We start from the raw sequence: 26,875 nt of genomic DNA on the forward strand, positions 1-26,875 counted from the left end.
ACTCCCCCAGGGTACTCAGTTCCAGTAGATATTAACCCTTCTCTTGTTTATATGGTGTCTGCCTCCTCCCAGGGGAACGTTTTGTTCACTGCTCTAGCCCCAGGATCTGGGGTCAGGCCTGGCAGAGAGCAGCCTGTAACAAACACTGATGGGATGGACAAATGGATGCTCGGTGCTTCCCTTATCACTAGGAATAGCAGCTGCTCAACTGTGCTCTGAGCTGAGTGTCCTGCATCAAGGAATCACACGGTACTCTCGTGAGAAAGGAACCGATACCGTACCATCCTTTGCCTCTTTCAGTGATGAGGAGTCAGACATTCAGAGAGGCAAAGTCCCGTGCCAGGGTCCCCCTCCCACAAGGGGTCACACCCTCGTTCCAGCCAGTCCTGGGCTCTTCACCTCCCTCCACTGCCGAGATGCCTGTTGGCAGGTGAGCCTGACCTCTGCCTGACCCCGAGGGTGGGGGCCCCCGGAATGTCTGTCTGGGGAGGCGTTGGGGCAGTGGCCTGGTTAGGGCACCCACAGAGTCTTACACTGCTTAGATGATCTGAAGCCATCCTGGACTCTCCCGCAGGTGAGGGCATCCTTGGTACAGAGGGCCTGCGTCGGCTCCAGGACATATAGCTTCCTGGTGGAGGGACTGACTGTCGTCCTCTTTGAGGTGGCCTTGGATGGCATGTCCCCTCACCTGCTGGGGTGCAACAGGCACCTACGTGTGGGGGCACCCCTGCATTCTGGACCACAGGAGACAAATGCTCTGGGGACCTGTCCCTGCAGCCTGCTGGAGTGGCAGTCTGGTGACAGTGGGTCAGCAGGTGGCAGGCACAAAGGCGTCCTACCAACTCTGGATTAAGGATTATTATCGCCTCTACCTTTCGATGTGGGAAGGGGCCTGGAGGAGAAGGGGCTAGCCCTTCACCACTCTACCGGGCCTCTCTCGAAGGCACCGGCTACTGGCAGACCCTGAGAATCCACTCAGCGCAGCTCAAGGATGCCTGGGACGCCCAGAATCTCTGCACAACCCCTGCCAGGAGACAGGTTCAGGAGGGCGGAAGGTGAGTGCCGGGCCAGTTGCTCTCTGATGCTTCTGAAGTGCCTCGGCCCCAGGCAGGTGCAAGGACGCCTTTTGGTTCAGGATGGAAGTGACTATTTGCACGTCATCATCTTTGGAAACCAACCCTGAATATTCACTGGAAGGACTCACGCTGCCAAGCTGAAGCTCCAATACTTTGGCCACCTGATGCAAAGAACTGACTCATTGGAAAAGACCCCGATGCTGGGAAAGATTGAAGGCAAGGGAGAAGGGGACGACAAAGGATGACATGGTTGGATGGTATCACCAACTCAACAGATGTGAATCTGAGCAAACTCCAGGAGATAGTGGAGGACAGGGAAGCCTGGCAGGCTACAGTCCATGGGGTGGCAAAGAGTCAGACACAACTGAGTGACTGAACAACGAACAATCTTTGAGTAAGGACTGCGGATACAAACTGGGTGATGGGAGCGAAGCAGCTTTCAGCAGCGAGGTGGGTGGGGGGCAGGGGGCCCCAAGGTGACTCCAGCTTGAAACACTGGCATCGCATCACCAAAGACTGTGGATGACCACATCTTCCTAGAAGAGGGAATGGCCCAAGCCCCCAGGCCCGCCTGAGTGGACGTGGGAGTGTCAGGATCCCCTCCCCCTTTAACCACGAGTCTCCATCCGGCCAGGGGGCGCTTCCCGCTGCTCTCTGTGCTTGCTCCACCTCGGCCAGGCAGCTTCCATGCCCCTTCCCCCAGCTGTGCCTGCCTCACAGAACCGGAGACTCTCCCCATCTGATTTCACTGCTCTCCAACCACTTACAGGAAAAGGCCTCGCGGCCAAAACATTACTGCTGACCTGATTAGCCACGCTTTGCTGACATTTTTATCAGCATCCTCCCTTCTTCCAGCAGACAGGAGGGAGCCCTCACCATCGGGTCGGGATATTTGGATTAAAACTTGCTTGTCTGAAATGTTCCATAGGGTTTCATTATTTTCTGGGTTGGGGACCTGAACGTCACATGTCCTCAGCAGCCCCTCATTTGTTTTCCTGTCCAGGCTGCCTTCCCAGGGTCGAGTGCCCTGACCTGGCCCCCAGGAGCCCCCAGGGGAGACCACTGTGGGCCCAGCACCCTTGAATCCCCCACTGAAAGGCAGACCTGTGGCGGGGGGGGGGGGGACCTCAGAGGGTAGGCCACGTGCCCCGAGCCTGCACAGAGTGCACACAGCGCTCATCCTGGGGCCTACCCAGGACTTGCAGAGTGAATGGATGACCTTCCTATTTGTTAAGATCCCTGACCACAGGCTCTAGAAGCAGCAGCCTGGGCAGTGGTGCCATAAGCAGCCATCATTGGAACAGACAGTGGAACTACATGTGGGTCTGTTCTGTATTTTCCAAGTCTCCTGTAAACGTGTTATAATACTTGCATAATTTAAAAAAGAAAGAAGAAAATTCATACCGTCTGAAAAAAAAACAAATAAACTGGAACTACTCTCTCCCACCCTCTCGCCAGAACTGCACGGCCCTTGCTGGCCTGACTCCCGACAGCTTTCTGGTCAAGTCAGAGGGCACTGGGCTATCTCAGTCTTTGGAGTTGACAATGTGCTTTCCCGTGCACTGGACATGCTCACCTAACTGATTTCTCACTAGACCCAGGGGGGCAGGGACCATTATACCATGCCCACTTACAGAGGGCTTCCCTGGTGGCTCAGATGGTAAAGAACCTGCCTGCCATGTGGGAGATTCGGGTTCAATCCCTGGGTTGGGAAGATCTCCTGGAGGAGAGCATGGCAACCCACTCCAGTATTCTTGCCTGGAGAATCCCGTGGACAGAGGAGCCTGGCGGGCTACAGTCCATGGGGTCACAAAGAGTCGGACACGACTGAGCATCTAAATACTTTCACTTAATAGAGCAGGTGGGTGACAGACCAGCCCAAGGTCTGTGGCCAGTGAATGGCAAAGCAGGATTTTGAATCTGGGCAGTGTGGGCCTAACTGTCGTGGGGTTGCTCTGCCCCACCTTGGGGACCAGAGCAGGTCAGGGGTTGAAGGCACGTCTCCACCATCAGCTTCCTCTGCCCGGGTGCACACCTGGCTAGCACTTGCTGGTACCTCTGCCCCTTGATTCAGGTACTTGAAGGGCAAACAGCTCGAGGGTTGCTGTGCGGGAGTGCTCGTCAAATTAACATCTGCATGCGCATAAAGCAGCTCACTTAAGATCATCACCCACCCCACATATACAGCTCACCAAATTGGTGTCCAGAGAGTTCTGCCTGGCAGATTTTCTCTGTTCTTCTAACTACTCCACAACTAAATGTTTCACAAAGCCATTTCCTCCCCAAATATTTATGTTCTCAAATGTTTATTAGCCTCTCTATCACGATCAAGATTTTATGAGCACTCTATACCAACTGTGAATTAAAGACATAATTTCAAATCCATCACATTCCAGTTTGGGGCTGCATTTGTCTTTGTTACAACGGCAGTGGTTGCTATGGGTGCCCGGCAGATGACAACCGAACCCATCTGTCCCGGGGCAGCCTAAGTGACTGACGCTTCAATCCAGAAGCACCCAGGGGTTTAATGCCTATGCCAGCAGCATCAGAGAAGCTCCCACGGCTCATGGGCATGTGTGAAGATTCTGGAAGCTCCAGGGGACACTCTCCTGCCCTTATTCCTCCAACCTGGATGCCCCAGCCCATTCACCTCTGGGCAAGGAGGGCTGGCATCTCACACCAAGTGAACAAGACAGAGAGAAGAAAGAGATGAGAGAGAACGAAACGCTGTTCCTTCATCTGATCAGTGGCACCCACCTGCCTGGGGCCTGGTGGTTAACTCAGTCCTCTCTTCAAAACGTGGAGGGAATAACAGTTCACCAAGCTGGCACAAAAGTGCCAACTGCTACCGTTTATTATTCACACTTAGTAGAGGCCACCTCATCAAATCTAACAGCAACTTTACACCACATGGACTATTAACTCCACCTTGAAAATTCTGCTGCCGCCTAGAGGGACCTGTTCACTGTCCTAGCACACAGAACATGCTCACTGAATGTTTGTCAACTGATACCAATTCAAACTTGGGTCTTTTAATCCATGGAACAGCAGAAAATATTTGAAAATCATGAGAATGAGGAGGGCTTAATTTCCAAAATATATGAATGGTTCATACAATTCAACAACAACAACAAAAAATCCAAAAACTGGGCAGAGGGTCTAAATAGACATTTCTCCAAAAAAGATAGAGAAATGAAAGATGAAAAGATGCTCAACATCACTAATTACTAGAGAAATGCAAATCAAAACTACAACGAGGTACTGCCACACACTGGTCAGAATGGCCACCATTGAAAAGTCCTAACAAATGCTGAACAAGGTGTGAAGAAAAGGGAGCCCTCCTCCACTGTTGGTGGGCATGTAAATTGGTGCAGCCACTATGAAACACAGTATGGAGGTTCCTTGAAAAACTAAAAATAAAATTCCCATATGATTCAGCAATCCCACTCCTGGGCATATATCCAGACCAAACTATAATTCAAAAAGATCCATGCACCCCAATGTTCATAGCAGCATATTCACAACAGCCAAGAAACAGCAACAACTTGAATGTCCACCAACAGGTAACGTGTACAGTGGAATACTATCCGGCCTTAAAAAAGGAAACAGTGCCACATGCAGCGACGTGGATGCAACAGGAGATTGTCACACTCATGAAGCAAATCACAGAGAGAGGCGAGCACCGCACGACATCACTTGTATATGCTCTGAAGCAGGGCACGAATGGGCCCGTGTATGAGGCAGAAACAGGCCCACAGACGTGGAGAAGACTTGTGAGCCAAGGAGGGAGGGAGGGGGGCCTGGGAGTTTGGGGTTAGCAGATGCAAACAGTTAGTTACAGAACGGGTAAATAATGAGGTCCTACTCTACAACACAGGGAACTATATTCAATAGCAACATGTTCAATTTATATTCAATAAACCATAATGGAAAAAAATATAGAAAAGAATGTATATATATGTATAACTGAGTCCCTTCGCTGTATAGAAGAAATTAATACAACATGGTAACTCAACTATTCTTCAAGAAAAAACAGAAAAAACGCTCAGGTTTTTGACTCCGAAGTTCATGATTAACACTAAACCTACTGCTTCTAGAAAACGCCAGCCAGTGGTCAGTCCCCAGGGGGCCCAGGCCGGCCTGATTCCAGATGGAGTTCTACACCCATGCCCGCCTGAGGTGCACAACTGCTCTCACAAAGCAAGGACGATCTTGGCATATTTCCACCACCAGACGCCGGGACAGGGAGCCTGAGCAAAGAGCAGAACTTCCAGGGTCTTGTCTTCCTGAAGGCTGGATGCCTGAGCCCCACCCCAACTGCAAGTCAGCACACACACTTGCTCTCACCAGAGGCGCAGCTCAGGCCTCGTGAGAACTGCTGTCTGTCATGACTGGCCTTTATGTTCATGATCTTGTCTTGTTTTGCTGTGGCTGGAGGCTCAAGCACAGAAAATGGGAACAACTGTCATTACTTAAATCCTCTAAGTAAGTTAAAAATGCACTGCTGTGGGGAATACAACCATTCTTGAAAGAAAATACTTAGGCATCTTTTAAATCCAGCACTGATCCTGAGCGGAAAAAAAATATGTCCCCTTAAACTCAAGTTTTCTGACGTTAAACATTTCCATCACTTGAGCATGTGCGTGGTGATTCAGCCAAACTGCGTCACACAGCTGGGTGGCTCCAGGGACTCACACTGCTCCTGAGAGCTGGAGTCCCGCAGCATGGCATCCCTACACGAAACCTTCGCTCCTTGGATGCTCCAGCCCTTTCCATGTGCAAACCACCTTTGTTCACACATTACTTTATCTCCACCAGTAGAATTCGGAGCTCTTGAGCACTCTGATCCACCAAAAATAAAAACTACAACCCAGCAATTCCACTTCCAGGACTTTAATCTACCGAGATAGCTCCATGAATACACAGAGCCATACTACAGGACACCAACTGTGTTTGCAAAGTGAAAGAAGGAACACCGTATATATGCTCTTCAATAGTTGCTCAGTTGCTCACTTGTATCCAACTCTTTGCAACCCTTTGGACTATAGCCTGCCAGGCTCCTCTGTGCATGGGATTTTTCAGGCAAGAATCCTGGAGTGGGTTGCCATTTCCTCCTCCAGGGGATCTTTCCAACCCAGGGATCAGACCCGTGTTTCCTGTATCTCCTGCATTGTAGGTGAATTCTTCACCCAATGAGCCATCAGGGAAGCCTGATCCTCAACAGGAATCTGGTCAAATTAATTACAGTCTAGTTTCAGGCTAGAATACTACATGGCTATTAAAAAGAATGAGGCAGAGCTAATGCACTAAACAGAAATATCTCCAGATACACTGTCAAGAAAAAGGAGAAATTAAACAGTGTGTGTTTAATCTATATAAAAAGTGTGTCTTCATCTACATAAAATAAATGCATAGATTTATGTCTCCTTATTGATGCAGAGGTATTTTCTGGAAGAATAACCTAGGAACTATAAAGAGTAGTTGCTCCTAGGGAAGGATGAGAAGAAAACAGTATTTCTCCCATTTTTTTTATCATGACATATTTTGATACATAAAAATAAATTTATGAAACATATAATCATTCAGGCCACAGCTACTTATAGAGCACTTAAGATGTGCCGGGCATCATTATTTGAGGAGCTTGAGGTAAACTGGTGAATAAGACAAATAAGATTTTACTAGAAAGAACGTCTATTCTGGTGGCTACATTCATCTCAGAAATGCATCCCCCCAGTACTGACACACCCTGGACGCTTCTAACCAGTCCCATCCCTCTGTCTACACACACTGCCCCCCACCCCAGGAAAACCACTATCAGATTTTCTTTAATGTGTGTGAGCACTTAAACTGCACGCTGCTTATATATAGTATCATGTCGTCTGCATATAATGACAGCTTTACCGCTTCCCTTCCAAGCTGGATATATTTTTATTTCTTTTTCTTGTCTGATTGCTATGGCTAGGACCTTTAGTACTATGTTGAATAGAAGTGGAGTGTGGGCATCCTTGTCTTGTTTCAGATTTCACTGGGAAGGCTTTTGCTTTTTCATGTTGAGTATTATATTGGTTGTGGGTTTGTCATAAATAGCTTTTATTATGTTGAGATATGTTCCCTCTGGGCTTCCCTGGTAGCTCAGCTGGTAAAGAATCTGCCTGCAATGCAAGAGACCAGGGTTTGATTCCTGGGTTGGGAAGATCCACTGGAAAAGGGATGGGCTACCCAGTCCAGTATTCTTGGGCTTCCCTGGTGGCTCAGACAGTAAAGAATTTGTCTGCAATGTGGGAGACCTGGGTTTGATCCCTGGGTTGGGAAGATCCCCAGGAGGAGGGCATGGCAACCCACTCCAGTATTCTTGCCTGGAGAATCCCCATGGACAGAGGAGCCTGGCGGGCTATAGTCCATAGGGTTTCAAAGAGTCAGACACGGCTGAAAGACTGAGCACAGCACGCATGTTCCCTCTACACTTTGGTAAGAGTTTGTATTATGAATGGATGCTGAATTTTATCAAATGCTTTTTCTACATCTCCTGAGATGATCATGTAGTTCTGTTCTTCTGTTGATGTGGTGTATATTGATTGTGTATGTTGAACCATCCTTGTGACCCTGTGCTGTGCTTAGTCACTCAGTCATGTCCGACTCTTTGTGACCCCATGGTGTAGCCCGCCAGGCTCCTCTGTCCATGGGGATTCTCCAGGCAAGAATACTGGAGTGGGTTGCCATTCTCTTCTCCAGGGGATCTTCCCAACCCAGGAATAGAACTGGAGTCTCCTGAACTGCAATGGATTCTTTACTATCTGAGCCACCAGGGAAGCCCGAGAATACTGGATTGTGACCTGGGATAAACCCAATTTGGTTGTAGTGTATCATGTTACTTGGTTTTGCCTGTTTGGGTATCATGCTGTATATGTTCTTTCACAACTTACTTTTCCACTGGCCAAAATAAATGCATAAAGATGTGGGGGGGGGGGGGCGGGGGGGGGGGAGGTACTTTCCTAGTGGTCCAGTGGTTAAGACTCTGCACTCCCAATGCAGGGGGCCGAAGTTAGACCCCCCCATGCCTCAACTAAAAGTCTGCATGCTGAAAGTAAAGACCCTGAGTGCCACAAATAAAATCCAGTGCAGCCAAAAAGAAAGATAAGTGTATGTGTATATACACCATTACAGCTACATTTGTTTGTAAAGGAAAAAAAAAAGTGTAAATAACTTAAATGTCTGCCAACAGAGAGTATTTAAAGGCATTATAACACACCTGGACTATGCAATCCTGCTCACAAACTATTACTATGTAATAGTTTGCAGTGTAATACTGTGCAAACATTTCATGAGTGACAACTTTATATAAGGATAGAGAATGAATGTCTCAATATTTTACTAAGTACCAAATCAAGTTACAAAAGGACATACATGTGATCTTATTTTTTGTTAAAAAACAAATTCATCGGAAAGCAGTCTGGGTTCCAGTGCCAGGCACACCACTTGAGTGGTTCCCTGCTTGGTTCGATCATCTGCTTATCAAGGTGGGAGCAGGGTACCGCCTCTGCCCTCACAGAAGAGAAAAGGACGAGGAGGTGAGCGGAGAGGGCGGGGCTTCAGCAAGTTTCCCAGGAGACAACACTAAATACCCAGAACATAGTGCCTGGGGGCTGATGAAGGTGCTAGAAAGTGGGACTGTCCTGTGGGTGGGCTGTTGGGCAGAGACAGGAGCACCAGCTGCCACCCACCCCTGCCACTCCCTGCCTAGTGACCTTGAGCTCCAGCCTCCCTGAATCCCCATTTTTAGGGGGTAAAAATGAGAGATTTGAACTGCTGATCCTTAAGAATTCTTCAAAGTCTAAAATTCTCTGCTGACATTCACTAGCTGCAAGGTTCATTTAGTGCTGAATCCCACACCTCTGGCGGAGGAAGCTGGGGGCCTGCAGCTCCAAGGAACCCTCTCCTGGGACACTCCCAAGGGCAGGGCCCCTAGCCTTGTGTGCAGGAGGCCCTCGTTAAATGTGAGTGGAATGAAGGAATGACGGAATGAGTGAAGTCAACGTGCAAGAAAGTGCGTAACCAAAGGGCTCAAGTGCGATTTTAGAGGGAGGGTTTTCGAAATGGTTCTGCAAGGTGACAGTGAGCTTGCCTCCATCACAGCCAAGAGATGGGAAGGAAATTTAGCAGACAGGGCCCCTGCCTCTCATTTTTCACAGAGTGGAGCCGTTCTGCCCGCTGCCACTTGCCACTCCTGCTAGGTAATCAGATTGCTGTTAATTAATAAAGCTGTCAGGTGAGTCATCCTCTCTGGTCATTAGTATCCTTCCAGAAAGCCAACCCTGCCATCACCACCCCATCCGCCCCTAGGCTTGCAGCTCAATTAACTTAATGCTATGCAAATGAGAGGCTCTTCTCATCATTAGCTTCTAGCCCGTGAATGCTAATCGCATAATTGGGGCTTCAACAGGGTAATTAGACACGATTTTGTCCATTAGTCTTACAAGGCTAATTATCGTTGAGAGGAGAAGGGGGGATGATCCCAGAGCACAGAGCGAAGAGGGGCCTCTGGTTAAAGCCAATACGATGGAACCTCGACCAGGTACGGTGGCAGCCATATTCCAGGCCGTCCCAACCCAGCATCCCAATCCACCCAGGGGCCAGGAGGCAGGGTGGGAGCACGGGTTGTGGAGGAAAGGAGGGCCCGGGGAAGACTGCAGTGAGCTGGGGTCGGGGGGAAAGAATACACATGGCACCTGAAAGCCAAGCAAGACGGCTGCCAGCCTGGGGCCAGGAGGCCAGCTAGGTCCCCGCTCGATCACATAGTGAGTCTCTCGGCCTCAGTCCCTCCCTCTGTGCGATCTGGGGGGGGTGGGGGGTGGGGGGCGCTAGATGGTCTCCAGGGGCCTCCTCGGTATGACTGCTGTGAATTTGGATCTTGGGATGAAAAGGAGAGCTGAGACTCTGGAGGGGTGGTGGGTGGGGAGGAAGCAATGGAGAACCTGGCCAGGGAGCAGGAGGGGCTGCAGAGAGAAGGCCCTGGGTTCCTTGAGCACGGCCTCGGTGGTAACCTGGGCAGATGTGAAGATGACACTGAGATGCCTCCTAGGAGCCTGTCCTAGCTTGCTCAGGCTGACGCAGCGAAGAGCCCAGAAGGGGCCTTCCCTGGTGGTCCAGTGGCTGAGGCTCCCAAGCTCCCAACGCAGCGGGCAAGGGTTTGATCCCTGGTCAGAGAACTAGACCCCACATGCTGCAACTAAGAGCCTGCATGCTACAACTAAGACCTGGAGCAGCCAAATAAATAAGTAAATAAATATTTTTTAAAAGTGCCCTTGGGGCTGCTACAGGCTGAATGTCCCCTCCCAAATTCCTGTGTTGGAGCCTTGAGCCCCAGCACCTCAGAATGCAACTATATTTGGAAACAAGGCCTTTAAAGAGGTGATGAAGCTCAGTGAAGCTGTTGAGGGTAAGCCCTAATCCAGGCTGAAGGGAGTCCTAAAGAAGAGGAAATCTGGACACACAAAGACACACGTGTACACAGAGAAGAGACCACGTGATGAGGCAGCAGAAGGGCGGCGTCTGCAAGCCAAGGAGAGAGGCCCCGGCAGGAGCCAACGCCATGACCTTGGACGCCCAGCCTCAGAGCCACGGGGAAATGAATTTCCACTGTTTCAGCCACGAGGTCAGCGCTGTTTGCTTCAGCAGCCCTGGGAAGCCATGCAGATGCCCGAGAGGCAGCTCCTCTTGCCATGTCCCAAATGGAACCAGGGGTCCCCTCCCCCAGACCTGCTCCTCCCACATCCCCAGCTGGGAGATGGCCAGCAAAACGTGGAGTTGTCCTTAACGGCTCTCTTTCCCAAGGCCTGACATCCAGTCTGATGGCGTATCGACTGTTGTCTGTTTTATCTTCAGAATGCAGTGTCAGAGGGCTTCCCTGGTGGTCCAGGGGTTAAGAAATTCACTTTGAAATGCAAGGGACACTCGTTCAATCCCTGGTCTGGGAAGATCCCACGTGCCAGGGGGCGACTAAGCCTGACGACCGCAACTACTGGGCCTGTGGACCACAGAGCCTGCGCTCAGCAGCAAGGGGAGCCTGCGCACCGCAACAAAGAACTGACTGTGCTCGCTGAGGCGAGAGAAAGCCCTCGCACAGCAACTACTGCAGAGCCTGCGCTCGGCAACAAGGGGAGCCACCGCAGCGGGAAGCCTGCACACTGCAACGAAGAGCCGACCGTGCTCGCTGCGGCGAGAGAAAGCCCTCGCACAGCAACTGAGACCCAGCGCAATCAAAAAAATAACAAATACTGCAGTCAGAGCCCAAGTACTTCTCACCACCTGCATGGCCACCAGGGTCTCTCAGCTGGATGATGCCAACTGCACCCACCTGGCCTTCCTGCTTCTGCCCTGGTCCTCTCGCCTATGGGCCATTCTCCACCCAGGAGCCTGATTAGTCCTTTTAAAGCATAAGTTAGGTCCCATCACTTGACAGCTCAACGTCCTGTTCCAGTGGCTCCCACCTGACTCCGGAAAAGCCCAAGCCCTCCAGGAGCCCGTCTCCCTCTGACTCACCACCTCCCAGTCTGTTGCTGCTCCGCTGGCAGCAACGGCCTCCGTGACGCCCCTGGACTTGCCAGCCACATGCTGCCCCAGGGCCTTTGCACATGCTGTTCCTCCGGCCTGGACTGCTCTTCCCCAGATCCTCCCAGGATTTGTTGAAGCCTCTGCTGCAGTGCGCTCTGATCAGAAAGGCCAGCCCCGACCACCTTCTAAGCAACGTGCCACACTCGGCACGTCTGTGGGTTGTACGCAGCCTTCTCCCCACCCCATGTGACGGCAAGGGTTTTAGGTTTTGTTTCCTCTCGTGTCCCCAGAGGTCGCGCAGTACCTGCCTGTCATAGAGGCTCTATAAGTATTTGGTGCTTGTGTGAACAAAGTCAGCCCCATCTTGCACAGGAGGAAACTGGAGCTCAGAGATAGTAAAAACCGTCTCAGTCTCACACAGCCTGTACGGGGCCAAGCCAGGATTCCAGAGCCTCTTGCTGAACCGCTGTCCTGTCACTAGGACGCTGTGTAAAGTGCCATGAAGGTGCAGAGCAAGAAGAAGCGTCAGGGAAGGCTTCCTGGAGGAAGTGGAGTTTGAGTTAAGCCTTGAAGAAATGATAAAATTTGGACAAAACCCCAAGGTGCTCTGAAAGAAGACACATCCGGAGCAAACACTGGCTGTTTAGGAAGCAGGAAGTAGGCTGATGGCTCAGGTGTAGGGGGCGAGAAGAGCGGGTGGGCAGAAAGAAGGAAGATCCCTCTCTGGGTCCCCGCCCCACCTCCTCTTCTGAGGGCGGGAGTTCCAAGCCTGGCAGTTCTTCCTGGTACACGCAGTCCTCCCCCAGGATCTAGAACCTGCGCTTCATAACACAGAGGCCTGGAGAGAAAGGAAGAACTCTGCCCTAGAGCCACATGGGGGTTCCAACCCACAAGCCCCCCCGGGGGGGTGGTGGCGGGATCTGGAATCGGCAGACACTCCAATGCCAGCAAGGAGGCCATGCTTTATAATCTCAGAAAAAGTAGAGCTGAACTTCAATTTGTGGGAGACTTTCTTAAAAGTTTTTTTATTATTATGAAATAATGTCTGTGGTATTTAGGGAGGAGAGCTGCACGCTTTTAGACCTCTGCCACGTGAGTCTGGCGGAGGCTCAAGTTTTAAAGCGCACGCGGGGTTCACCAGTTCAGCCCTTGATGTATGCCTCTAAGGAAGACGGAAAATTGAAGCACACAGAGACGTCTCCCAAAGTCTCCTCTGGGTAAAGAAAGCAAATATGATTTCTCCAAGTCATTTCACCATCCGCCCTCCTGCCTTTCTCTGGGAAATGAATTTAACGGTCGAGCATCGCGCCTGCCAAAAATGGGGGCTGGACTTCATCAGAACTGGACTCAAATGCCAACTACCCCGGGCTCCGTGCCGCTAAAGGTCGCCTGTCACTCTACACCAAGACTGGAAGATTGCTTCGGATTGCTGACAGCAGCGGAGGTGTGTTTATCTCCCCCGATGTCTCGGCCCCCACAGGCTTAGGCCCAACGGTTAAAACCCACCAGATAAAGCCTGCTGGACCCCTAATCTACAGGGGAAAGAGAAATGGAGACGTGCTTTGCCAGTGAAGACTAGCCAGCCTTGCTGGGGGGAAGGGGAGAGCTGGGCACGAGGGGAGATTTTCTGACTGTGAAGGTTATCAGACATTAAGATAGCAAATTGAGAAAACTTGTCCCTTTCTCCCCAAATGTCACATTTACATGGAATGCTGTGCTCAAAGTAGAGGCTGCAAACTGACCCTGGGCCCCTTCTCAGGCCCCTTAGAGACCGCAGGGGCGTGGGACAGGCAGGACCGGGGGCCCTCAGAAAGTCCTCGGGAAAACATTTTAAGTGGTTGATAAACACACTGTGTTTCTACAGCAAGGGCTTCCCTGGTGATTCAGTGGTAGAGTCCGCCTGCCAATGCAGGAGACACAGGTTCGATCCCGGGTCTGGGAAGATCCCACATGCTGAGGAGCAAGTAAACCTGTGCACCACACCTGTCGAGCCTGGGCTCTACCTCGGGAGCTGCCGCTACTGAGCCCACAGGCCTTAGAGCCCGAGCGCCACAACGAGAGAAGCCGTGGCGATGAGAAGCCCCCACCCTGCAACTAGAGAAAAGCCCGCACGGCAACGAAGACCCAGCACAGCCAAAAATAAAATCAACAAACAGTCTTAAAAATACATACAGTGTAACACGGAAACTTACACGACCAGACGTGAAATAGATAGCCAGGGGGATTGGCTGTACGGCCTACAAAACTCAAACAGGGGCTCTGTATCAACCTAGAGAGGTGGGATGGGGAGGGGGATGGGAGGGAGCTTCAAAAGAGAGGGGATAGATGTGTACCTATGGCTGACTCACGTTGAGGTTTGACAGAAAACAAAATTCTATAAAGCAATTAACCTTAATAAAAAAATGAATTAATTTAAAAAAATACACTACAGTGAGATGTTTACTGTCAGCATCTAACAAAGTTGCTAACCAAGAAAATACTGTGTATGACCTAAATGGGAAGGAAATTCAAAAAAGAGGAGATGTACACATCTGGCTGATTCACTTTGCTGGATGGTAGAACCTAACACAACACTGTAAGCCAACCGCACTCCAATAAAAGTTCATCTTTTAAAAAAGAAAGAAAACACCACGGAAATCTCTCGTTATGCGTGTGCACCATCCCTTCGTAAAGACTAAGCCCCCAGGCCCTTCATCACCCAGCACAGGCCACGTCTCGTGGCTCCGGCTGGCTGGCTGCCCCATGAGCACCGCGTCACGCCAAGTGCCTCCCGTCCACACTGCCCACTGGGGACAGCAGAGCTAGGCCTGTGGCGGCCTGGGCTTGCTCTCTCTCCTTCCAGGAATTCACCGTATTTGTATACCCTGAAAGATCCTGGAGGCTGCTGGCAAAGAGCTCAAAGGTAATGCACCTTTTTGATGTCGCTGCTTCGGAAGTAATCACTCCTGTAATCGCCCCAACACAGATGACAGATCTTCGTCACACGCTGCGGTAAACTAAAAGTTTTAACTCTCAGAAAAAAAGTGGTGCTGCCCTTCCACGTTTGCTCAGAACCATCCCCACCAGACTTCTTCTACACGAACACTGGAAATAAGTGGTGAAATGTCAACAGTCCCTAGGCGGGAAAATAATGGGAGAATTTCCCTCCTTGCGATTCTTACTGATGGAAGGATTCAAATGCTCCAGTTCCAGGGACCGTGGTTGGGGGCTGGGGCCCCGTCACCAACATTGGCTGCAATCTTGAGCTTGAGGCCTAGGGTACCCCTTCCTTCCTAGCTCCAGGCCCGGTGGGTGAGCCAGCCGCCACCTCTCAGAACTACCTCCCGCCTCTGACCTCCCAGCCAGCTGCCAAATTCCCATCAGCAGCTAGTATTTCTTCTTACTATAGCGAAGTGCATCGGAGCCAGGATGGTTTGGATGTGCTGTTGCTGGGTGCCAAGTGGCTATAACAAGGGCGGTGGAAACCAAGCTGGCAGCCCAGGAAGATGGCCTGTGTCTCCGGCGGAAGTGGATAGGACAGCGTGGATGAGGCAGTTTACTTGAACGGTTCGCCCAAGCACACGATGGCAGAGCTTTCAGAGATGCTGGAGGGATGAAGGGGTGGCCAGGACAGATGGCCCTTGGGTTGGGTTTCACCTCTTTAATGCTGTCTCCAAATGTATGCCTCAACTGTGAAAGGGGAAGAATCCAGAACGAGGGCAGGCGGGTGTGATACAGCCTTCCACAACTGCTGTCTCACCCGGTTTTGAAGTCAGGGCTCATAACCCTGAGTTCTCCTTCCTGGGCAGTTTGTCAAGCCTCACTCTGATCGCTCCACTTCCGGGGCTCCCACACTCCATCCGGGGACAGCCCCCAGGCCCCAGAGCCCCCGAAATTATTTAAATGAGCCAATCCACCAAGAGAACTGCAAACCCGAGCTAACTGCCCTCCTGCCACACGGAAGCCGCGTTCCACAGCTCAGCTATAGTCACCTTGTCCCCAGGGTGCAGCCCCCGACACGGCCCCGCAAGGCGCCCACCTCTCCTTGGGACCGTAAGTCACGGAGCTCTGCCTCCCGTCTCTCTGAGTGTCATCGTGTGTCCTACCATCAACAGACTCTTCAGGGAAATCCTTAGCGGTCCAATGGTTAGGACTTGGAGCTTTCAGTGCCAGAGCCTGAGTTTGATTCCTAGTCAGGGAACTGAGATCCCACAAGCTGTGCAGCGTAGCCAAAAAAAAAAAAAAAAAAACCTTTACATTTTACAGAACAACAGTGGACAGGTGAGCCGTGCTTTCCAAGCCCCGCTCCCGACCCACAAGGCTGTTAGAGCACTCAGATCTTCCCACGTGTCTGGCTCTGCGGCTTCTCCAACAAGAAGTGTGGTTTCATCCCTGTGTGTCCGCAGGGCCATCTTCTGGCCCACAGATCACCAGGAAAGTACCTTCCTCCATCCAGAAGGAGGCTGTGTGCACGGAGCAGCTGAGGGGCCAGCCCGCGGCCACAGATCCTCGGTGAAGAGCTGGTCTGAGCTCGCTTTTCAGAAGCTCTGATCTCCACGCACAAGCCTGGAGCTCCCAGCGTACTAGGAATCAGAGGGGCTCCTACAGCAGGAGCCCCTTGTCCGAGCGCCAGGCTCTGGGCAGAGAGCTTCCACAACACCTCCCCACCTCCCACCCCACCTCCATGCCCGGGCCCCTGGTTCTCACTGAGGAAACTGGGATGCAGAGAGGTGAATAATCTGCTGCAGGAAACTCAGCTTTCGACTTTTGAGCTGTTGACAGCACCATCTTGTTGGATGGAGCATCCCGCCCGTGCTCGTTTTCCCAGCAAACGCGCACAGGAGTCTTGCAAAGGGCGAGGTCAGAAGGGCTGGGTTGTCATCTCATCTGACAGACACCGAGGCCTAGAAAGGTTACGTAGCGTCCACAGACCGCTTACCAGTGGGCTGTACAGCGAGACTGTCAGAAACACACCCAACAATTGGGATACTTTGGGGGCAGAGAAGGATGGATGCAAAAGAGACAGCAGCCAAACGTTCGAAGAAAAGAGCAGGCCTGGAAGAGAGGAGGCCCGGGGCTGACCCCACTCCCACTGCCGTGACTCACACGCTCTTTCACCCTGGACCCCAGACACGCTGTTGAGACAACGGCTACTTCCTCCAAAGCGGTTCACTTTGGCTCTGAAGCCCTCTAACCTGAGTGGACATCTGCATAGAGGGGCCAGTGGACACCACTGCTCGGGCGATGGGGTCAGAGTAGCTGGAACATGTTGGAAATGGCAAAGCCATTCTCCAAGGGTCTCGTGGTGTGGTCCTGCACACACAGCGTCACAGGACCAGGCGACGGGGTCACAGTCGCCCTGGCTGTGGACATGCGAACGGAGACTCTGCTGTCAGGAGGGGCCTTTCAGCGCACCGAAATTTAAGAGAATGTTCTTCCAAAAAACAAAAGGCACCAGCGGAGCGCTCGGTGGATGATATGTATTCCAGCCCATGTCTAGCAAACTCTCAGATGGCAGCTGCAAGGCAGGGTCAGGCGGGTTCTATTAGCTCAATTAATGAGGAGTAAGATAAGGCTAACATCCCGCTCGTCGGGCAGCTCGGCACAGAGCTGGAGTAATGGAGTTATTAACCTCAGTCAGCCACTGAATTGTGCAGCTGATTCCAACTCCATTTCCTAGTTCAGGCCTCTATTAATGGGCTGTTTATTATCCTTAAACCACATAAGGATCAGTGGCAGAAATATGAGCGCTTCCTGGAAGGACCAAGTGATAATAAGAGGAGGAGAGAGAGGCGAAAAATCCTCTCCATCTCATATTTTAATTTTTCTCTGGGCCAACTGCTGTTCTCTTAAGAGACGAGAGCGTCCTCCTCACTTTGGAACACGCCGGAAACGGCAAAGCCATTCTCCGAGGGTCTCGTTGTGTGGTCCTGCAAAACACTGGGTCACAGGCAACTAAAAAATGATCAGCCTTTTAAATCAGACAGAGAGCTCTGGCATATTAACGATATACCAGTTCAGTTTTTAGTTTCATAATATACCACGTTCTACCATTGTTTAACATAGTGGAACCCGAGTGATCAGACCAGCATTCAGCAGAGGGATTTGTCAACGTGGTTAAACGCCCTGACGATGATTTCCCAGTTTGCCTGGCTCCACAGGACCCTCCTGGACAAAAAGGTGGTTTGGTCTTTGCCTCTTTCGGGGTCACTCTCTCGTCTCGCGTGCTGCCAGGTGAATAAGGAGCTGCCTTCCTCAGTTCCAGCCAGCAGGAGCTTCAGAATGCTTCCCATAGGTGAGAAGAGCAAGCAGGTTGAGACTTTAGAGTAAAAATATTAATATTTTGAATAGAAATGAGTTATCTGTGCCAACCTACAATGAATAGATATAGCAACTACTCTCTGAGGATCATTCCTCAAGTATAATGGTATTTGCCATTGTAGCCTCTTTCTATGAAACTGGAATCCAAAATCATATGGGTGGGACTTCCCTGGTGGTCCAGGGGCTAAGACCTTGTGCTCCTGCTGCACGGGACCTGGGTTCGATACCTAGTAAAGGAGCTAAAGATCCCACATACCGAAACTAAAAATCCCACACGCGTCAACAAACAGTCACGCGTGCCACAGCTAAGACTCGGCACTGCGAAATGAATAAAGCAATGTTCAAAAACAAAACAAAAATCACATGAGTAACTAACATAATAAATGTTTTTCATGATGTTTAACATGTAGGCCAATCAGTGGCATGCATATTTGGGGCATGTGAGTGTGTAATTTATTATATGAGGACAGGAGAGAAAACTGTATCCTACACTTTGAATGGGGGCTTCCCAGGTGGCTCGGCAGTAAAGAAATCGCCTGCCGGCGCAAGAGATGCAGGTTCGATCCCAGGGTCGGGAAGATCCTCTAGAGGAGGAAACGGCAACCCACTCCAGTATTCTTGCCTGGACAATTTTATGAACAGAGGAGCCTGGTGGGCTACAGTCTATGGGGTTGCAAAGAGTCAGACATGACTGAGCGACTGAGCACACACGCATGCACACTTTGAACGAGAGTCTGTCCTCCCAAGAGGAGCTGTGGGCAGGATATTTCGGAGCCCACTGCGTCCATGGCACTTGCCAATTATAAATGACACACACACACACACACACAGCAGTGGCGCTGTCCTGTTGAAAGAGTAGAGGCTATTGCTCCATTTGACAGATAGGACAACTAAGGTTAAATGTAGTTTTTTCCAGCCAGCTAGCCAGTGAACAGGGATAGACACTCATCACCTTGCAGACCAGGCACAACGCAGCCATTTGGAGCAAAGAGCTGGGGTCGAGGCTGGCCTCCTCCAGGCGGCCTGGGGCAAAGGACGCAGCTTCTCTGAGCCCAGGTGCCTTTTACTGCACCAACCAAATTTATGGGGCTATTGAATGGACTAAAGGAGATGTAAGGCGGGCACATGATGGGCACTCAGCAGACCCCAGGTATAATTAACATCATTCCTGTCATCAGGGCAATGATGAGGGTTAAAGATAAGGGGGCGGGACCTGGAAGGGAAGAAGTGTTCTCCGGGACTGCCCTAGCAACAAGGCAGGGCCGCTGCAGAGCAGAGTCAGGAAGTGGATGCAGATGGGGGTGGGGGCAGAGAGAGAAAGCCATTCTCTCTGGCAGCACTGGCAGCGGCCTGGTCCCAACATTCCGGGCTGCCTCCCACACCAAGCGGAGGCTTGTTTCAAGGCCCCAGGAAATCTGAAAGCTTTGAGACCCACTTGTCCGAGAAGTGCACCGGGCAGGTGGCACTTGGGTGGGCTGGGGGTTTGGTCCCAGCCCCTCTGGGGGGGCAGATCTGTGTCCACGGGTCCAGGTCCCCTGGGTAGTTCTGCTCTCTAGTTCCCTGGGGAAAAAGGCTGTGTTTTTAGCAAAAGCCAACAAGGCACCCAGCACCGACTGGGAGCCACATGCAATGTGAAGAGACTTGTCACTGCCTCCCCAGGGACAATCAAACCCCTCTGGGCTCCTCTAGATGTGGGACACGCAACTGTCTAGTTTAAGAAATAATAATAAATAAAAAATGAAAACCCACCATGCTTGCAAAGGAACCTACGGAGCAGTTGCCAGTTTGTACAAAGCAACCTGGGACACAAGCAGCTCATCAAGATACTGTCCTTGGGCGATTTCTCCCTCGGCCCCAGATTCGGTCCAGTGGAGCACAGGGCGAAACATTAGAGAAAACAGCGCTAGTGAAATCGACGCCACCATTCTGCTGAATTGAGTGGGCAATGACTCAGCGAGGGTCCCCCGCTTTCACCCTCTTTCCGGGAATTTCTGAGAGCTGCAGCAAGAGCTCTGACCCAGGCGCTTGCAGATGGACCTGACCCAGACCTTGCCTGCTGGCCCCGGAGCTGCACAGCCTGCGAGGATCGGGAGGCTCAAGGCATGGCCCACCCCATCCTTTCCTCACAGCATCAGAGGGAGGGGGGATGCAAAAAAAAAAAAAAAGAGCCCGTCTGTCTGATACACGGCAAACTTTCCAACATCAATCAGAAGCCTATACTCCCTTTCCATAGTAAATATTAATTTTGAAAGGAAATACAGTGTTACAAACTTGCAGCATGAAATGAATTATTTTACAGTCAGGCAAGGGCCGATTTCTAGATGTAGTCTTGGACACTTCTTTGTTTCTTTCTTTTTCTTTCTCATCTTCTTTTTTTTTTTTTTTTACTATTATTATTGTATTTTAACAAACTTTATAGCCCATTTTATTTGTTCTCAAATAACTTTTTCTCTTTCTTTTTGACGCATCAATGACTTGGTTTGTTTCCCTCACGATGAGATGTTGGAACCAAGAGATTGATACTGCTCAGCGGAATATAATTTAGTATTATGTACTGTGGGTTTATGAAGCAGGAGTCAAACAAAACATTGCATTTGAACACTATCCATTTATTAGCTCTATGGAGAAATTTATATTTGACAAGGAGACAATAACTTTGCTTCCTGATAAGCCGAAGAGGTCTATTTCTGTGTCCAATGCACAGAGTAGCTTGCCCTTCCCCAATAACTCTATTTACTACTATGAATATATTTTAATAATAAAATTGATATATATGTAAATTTATTTTAATCTAATTTCATCGAATCCTCCTAAAAAAAAAAAAAAAAGCCTTTGTAGATTGTTTTCATATCTGAGTTATAGATTTCTGTATCGTATTCCCAGATTGATTTCCAGGCTATAATTCTGTCAAGACTTCCTCCCGGTGTCAGAAACAGCAACACCACAGCCAGATGCTTTATAATTGGCATCACAACGGGACCAGAATTACAGCCTCAATATTCATCCCAGTGCTGGGGGGGTTCGTGTTAGAATATTTCTCTCTTCCTTAGCCTCTTCCTGGGCTTGAAGGTTTATGGCTAAAATTACTTTCTAAATTAATCACAAAAATGCTGCATTGAAAGCTAAGGCAGAGGCAGTGGATTAGACAGAGTTAAGAAAGGAGGGGGGAAAATACACCCTCAGTGAAGGGAGAGGAGTACAGAAGGATGATTAAACAGGGGCAGATGATTAAATCTAGGCTGTAAACAAACATCTTTTTTTCCCCCTCTGCTTGTCCTCTGCCTTAGGGTCAAATAAATTAAACTGGCATTATTTACTACATAAAGAGAAACTGATTTTTATTTTGTGATGAATGGAGAAGTATTTCTTTGCAAGCTCGCCTTAAATCAAAGAGGTTCTTGAATCACCCTCCCCGCGTGCTTTTAATAAACACCAGGCCCGTCCCCTGTGGGTCATGAAGCCCTGGCCTGGCACAAGGGCCGGCAAATAAAACAGTTGTTCTTCCCCCTCGGGGCTCAGAAAAATGGGCACTAGGCCTCTCCCTGCGTCTTGTCAATGACCCACCCCCAACCTTCTTCTAAGCGACTGTCTGCATTTTTCCTGACTCCTTTCAACTTCAGGTCGATGATGAGCCTACCCAGAAGCTAACTACCGACACTGAAGTCTGCTCCATCTCCAGAAAACAGAGGGTGGAGACTTGGCCTCGTAGCCCCTTGGTCCCTGGAGACTACCGGGTGGAATGGGGAAGAGACGGGGTGCCCAGGCTGCCCGCTGGGTCCCGGCTGCTCGACAACCAGCCAGACGGCTCAGTCGTCCAGGAGGGAGCTCTCCAGACCCAGCGCTGGGGACGTGATCAAGACAGGGCTGAGGAGAGACTCCAACTGAGGCGGGGGATGGAAGAAAGCCCCTCAGGAAGAGGTCCACCCCAACCCCCAGAGTCCGTGGATGTGCTTTACGTGCAGCACGGGCTCCGCGCTGAGGATACACTAAGGGCCCTGATAGGTTAGATAGTCTGGGTGGACCCGCTCCAATGACAGGAGTCTGAGAACTCTTCCCAGCTCTGGTCAGAGGGAGATATGAGTACAGAAGAAGGTCAGGTGTGGCAGCGTTTGAACAAACAGGAAGGGGGAGATGATCCCAGGATGGGAGGCAATTTCGAGAGGCTTAACAGGGGAGGAAATGGACTCTTCCTAGGGCCTTCAGAAAGGAATGCAGCCTGTCTCACATACTGATGTCAGCCTTACAGAACGGTAAGACAATACATGTGTATTGTTTAAGCCACTAAGTTGGTGGTGGTGGTGATTGTTCAGTCGCTCAGTCATGTCCAGCTCTTCGCGACCCCATGGGCTGCAGCACGCCAGCCTTCCCTGTCCTTCACCACCTCCCGGAGCTTGCTCAAACTCATGTCCTTTGAGTCAGGGGTGCCATCCAACCATCTCGTTTGTGGTAGCTTATGACAACAGTCACAGAAAACTAATTTTCTGTCTATTTTCTAGAACCAATTCATGCTCTTCTTAGACAAACAGCAGACTTATACAGAGACAAGTGATTTGCAAAATATACCCACCTTGTGACTCAGGTATAGACAAATAAGGGTCCGAAAAGTTTAAAGAGAGAAATAGAGAATGAATATCCTTTGGAAGAAAAATTACTCCAGGAAACAGTGGCACACTTTAGATAAAGCCTTATCAAGGACCTCTTGGTGGCTCAGTGGTAAAGACTCTGCCTGCTAATGCAGGAGACACGGCTTCAATCCCTGGCCTGGGAAGGCTCCACATGCTGAGGAGCAGTTAAGCCCACGTGCCACAACTACTGAGCCTGAGCTCTGGAGCCCGGCAGCAGCTGAGCCTGCCTGTCTAGAGCCCGCGCTCAGAAACAAGAGACGCCACCGCGGCGAGAAGTCCAGACACTGCCACAGAGCATAGCCCCTGCCTGCCACAATCAGAAAAAGCCCTCGCGAAAGCAATAAGGAACCAGTGCCACCAAAATATAAAATAAACACATAAAATGTAAAAAAAAAAAAAAAAAGCCTTATCAATGCTCAAAATAATCTAGAGAGAACAGACTCTATGATAGGAGAAACCAGAGAAAAGAGGATGAGATAAAATTTAAAAGGAGGTATTCTAACGCATATATACGGAATCTAGCAACATGGTACTGAAGAGTTCATTTACAGGGCAGCAGTGGAGAAACAGACATAGAAGATAGATTTATGGACGGGGAGAGGGGAGGGGAGGTGAGATGTATGGACAGAGTAACATGGAAACTTACATTACCATATGGAACATAGACAGGCCACAGGAATTTGCTGTCTGGCTCAGGAAACTCAAAGAGGGGCCCTGTGTCAACCTAGAGGGGTGGGATGGGGAGGGAGATGAGAGGGAGGTTCAATAAGGGAAGGGATATATGTGTATCCATGGCTGATTCATGTAAAGGTTTGACAGAAAACAACAAAATTCTGTAAAGCAATTGTCCTTCAATTAAAAAAAAAAAATTTAAAAGGACAAGAAAGAAAACTGACAGCATTAAGGGAAAAAGAGAATCCTCTGGTGGTCCAGTGGTCTAGACTGGGCACTTCACTGCCGTGGCCCAGGTTCAGTCCCTGATCCAGGAACTAAGATCCCACAGGCTGTGTGGTTCAGCCAAAACAAGTCAAAAAGGAAAAAAAAGTAAGGGGGGGAAAAATAAGGGAAATGTAAAAGAATTATAGAAGTGAAAAAAAGAAGAAATAGGAAATAATACTGATGTTTATTTAAATAAACTTATTGTGAAGGACAGATTTTAAAAATAATACAGAAAGGAAAAGGAAAAGATAAAAGTTACTAGAAAGAAATCTGAATTATGGAAGACAGATGATGAATGTCCAACATACATTTAATCCATCTTGTTTCCCCGGTGGCTCTGTGGTAAAGAATCTGCCTGCAATGCAGGAGCCACAGGAGATGCGGGTTCGATCCCTGGGTTGGAAAGATCCCCTGGAGGAGGGCATAGCAACCCACCCCAGTATTCTTGCCTGGAGAATCCCATAGACAGAGGAGCCTGGCGGGCTACAGTCCATGGGGTTGCAAAGACTCAGACACGACTGAAGCAACTTAGCACACCAAGTGAATGAACCAAAAAAATATTAATATATGTACTAGAAGGAAATTCTCCTGAAATAATGGAAATGGAAAGGATGCATAATATTCCAGAGAAAAGTAATAAAGAGAACCAGAACTGACACATGGCTTGGTGAATATAAATGAATTGAGAGAGAGAGAGAGCATCCAGACATAAGTATATTACCTTAAATGTAAAAAAACTCATGGACCTCAGATGTTCCCGCAACCCCACAGGTGTCAGAGCACAGTATAGAAATGATGCAGGATGCTGAGGGTAGGAAATGTGATGGGAGAATTCTTTACTTTGTTAGATGTTTACAAGTAAAGTTAACAGAAAGACAATCTCAAATGTGCAAGAATTTAGGAAGTTAAGCATGTACGAACCCTTGTTGAAAGTGACTCAAAGACCTAATCCATTCAAATGAACAATGAATCAAAATGGATAAATGGAGAGGCTGAACAAAGTGAATAGCTGGTATTGAAATCTGAATCCAGTTGAAGAGAGAATGAAAACTTCTTAAATACAGTAAGTACAGCTAAAAACAGAATGCAATTGTTATATTTCTAGAAATAAAACTTAGTGATCTTAAAAGTAATAATCTGTGTACAACAGACTGAGATCACATGTGTCTGTTCCTCCCAACCGTCCCTGCAGCCCCCGCGGCCCCCGAGGCCCCTGAGGCCCCCTGTGGCCGCCCAACAAAAATGGAGGTGGGGAGGGGAATAAGGAAGTGGTACGTATGGGAGCATTTTCTCCTTCATTTTTCATATGACAGAGTCAGAATATTCTGTTTCATTTAGAATTGACAAATTGAGAAATACAAGTTTAATCAAGCCATCTTGACGAGACCAGTAGAGCTAGAAACAGATTATCTTCTAAACCAACTGGGGGGAGCGATGGAGAGGAGAGAAACCAACAAAAGCAATAATAAAACAAAAGGAAAACACAGACCATAAAAAAAGATGGAAAACAAAGGAAACCACGATGAAGCATAAAATAAAGTGATAAAAAGCAAAAATATAGTGGGATAAATTCAGCCATTCAAGGAAAAAGACAAGCAGGTTGAATAAAACATATTAAACCCAATTTCATTCTGTCCACACAACCTAAAATAAAGGAAGCAAAGTAATTGATGGTAAGAGACACGCAAATGCAGTGAAGCAAACGGGGTGAGTTGTGGATAAACACGGCACGTTGAACCACGCACCACACTATTTCCTCCCAAACCCCACAGAAGACGGACAGGAAAGGGATTCTGAAACCCTGGCCAGCAAAGACAGGAGAATTGAGGGAGGGAAGGCAACTTAAAACATTTTGGGGGGATTCCCTGGCGGTTCAGTGGTTAAGGTTCTGCCCTTCCACTGCAGGCGGCCCAGGGTCAGTCCTTGGTTGGGGAGCTAAGATCCTGCATGGTACAAAACACGGCCAAAATAATTAAATTTTTTAAGGTTTTTTGTTTTGTTTTGTTTTGTTTTTGAGGCTTGGAAGAGCTGGATCAGTGACAAGAAACTGCAGAGACCTCAAAAAGGCAAATCTCAAGTGAGCAGCAGGAAAAGCTGAGAACAAACCCAGTCCCCATCAGCAAATCCTAAAAGGCTCAGGCACAGGTACTGAAACGGAGCCATGCTAATGTACATATTAGCAGACGTAGTTGGGTCTGAATGTTCCACACAGCTGGACGGGAGGCCGGAAAACGGGCCCTTTTATTTCAGACACCAGCGTGTGCCAGTGAACGCTGATGTGTTGCTACCCAGGAGGAAACAGAGAGTCCGCGGTGGAGGAGACAAGCAACGGTCCTGTCCCAGACGGTCACTTTCATCACCGTGATGCTGCGTGATGAACACACGGCTGACATAAACCTTTACGGAGTAAATAACATGGCACCAAAACACAGAAGGCAAAAGCTGCAGGATACACAAAGTCAAATTATTAACAAGCCTGCTCCACAGAACAGTTACTGCTGAAGTTTTAAAAACCATTCCAGCCATAGGCAAAGAACGAAAATCTATGAAATGACCACATCATTGATCCCATAAGCCTGACAAAGGAAAAAAACACGTGGAAAAAATTCAGACCCATATTACATATGCTTATTAATACAAAAAAATCTAAATAAAAGTGTAGCCAATACCATACAATAGTATGTTAGTTTCCCACTGCTGCCATAACTAATCACCACAGAGGTACTTTCTTTAAAACGTTCAAATCTATCATCCCACAGTTCTGTAGGTCACAAGTCTGGTACAGGTCCAAGTGTAGCACAACCAAGGTCGCCAGGATGACCTACCCACTTTAAAGCCAACTGTTCAGCTACCTTAATTACACCGGCAAAGTTCCTTCTGCCATGTAACCTAACATTCACAGGCAAGACGTGGTCGGGAGGGGGCTCCGTAGGCCATGGAGAATCAAAACTGTGTCTGCACAAGGCATATATTGGAAGAATAACACACCATGACCAAATGATAGTCATTCTACGGATGAAAGGTTGACTTACTATCAGAAAATCTGCTAAAATAATTTATTATATTCATACGTCAAAAAGAGAAGGAAAAAATGTCTGTCTTAGAAGATGCCAAAAAAACCTTTGAATGAAATTCAACATCAACTTCAGACATTTTAAACTCTAAACACTATACTTTAAAAATTTTATTTATCCTGCATTTATTTTTGCTATACCGTGTGAGGCATGTGGGATCTTAGTTCCCCGACCAGGGATCAAACTCATGCTCACTGCAATGGAAGTGAGGATTCTCAACCACTGGACTACCAGGGAAGACCCAGAACTACACCTCTTTAGCTTTATAAAAACTCTATATACCTCAAACAACAGTAATACCTTTGTGGTA

At 49.1% G+C, this 26,875-nt stretch overlaps 1 protein-coding gene across 14 annotated transcripts in view; it reads right to left on the reverse strand.

Annotated features, from left to right (window-relative positions):
- The window catches only part of AK8 (adenylate kinase 8), a 136,559-nt gene that overhangs the window by 21,933 nt on the left and 87,751 nt on the right, over positions 1 to 26,875 (reverse strand). The window contains exon 13 of one of the 14 annotated variants that reach the window (XM_044926496.2): positions 23,180 to 23,276. The exons of the other annotated variants lie outside the window; for them this stretch is intronic. Coding sequence (XP_044782431.1) covers positions 23,195 to 23,276 — 82 coding nt within the window. The 3' untranslated portion in view covers positions 23,180 to 23,194. Of the gene's footprint in view, positions 1 to 23,179; positions 23,277 to 26,875 lie in introns of those variants that run through there. 14 annotated transcript variants of the gene reach the window in all.

The sequence above is a fragment of the Bubalus bubalis genome, chromosome 12 (assembly GCF_019923935.1).
Source record: "Bubalus bubalis isolate 160015118507 breed Murrah chromosome 12, NDDB_SH_1, whole genome shotgun sequence".
NCBI classification, from domain to species: Eukaryota; Metazoa; Chordata; class Mammalia; order Artiodactyla; family Bovidae; genus Bubalus; species Bubalus bubalis.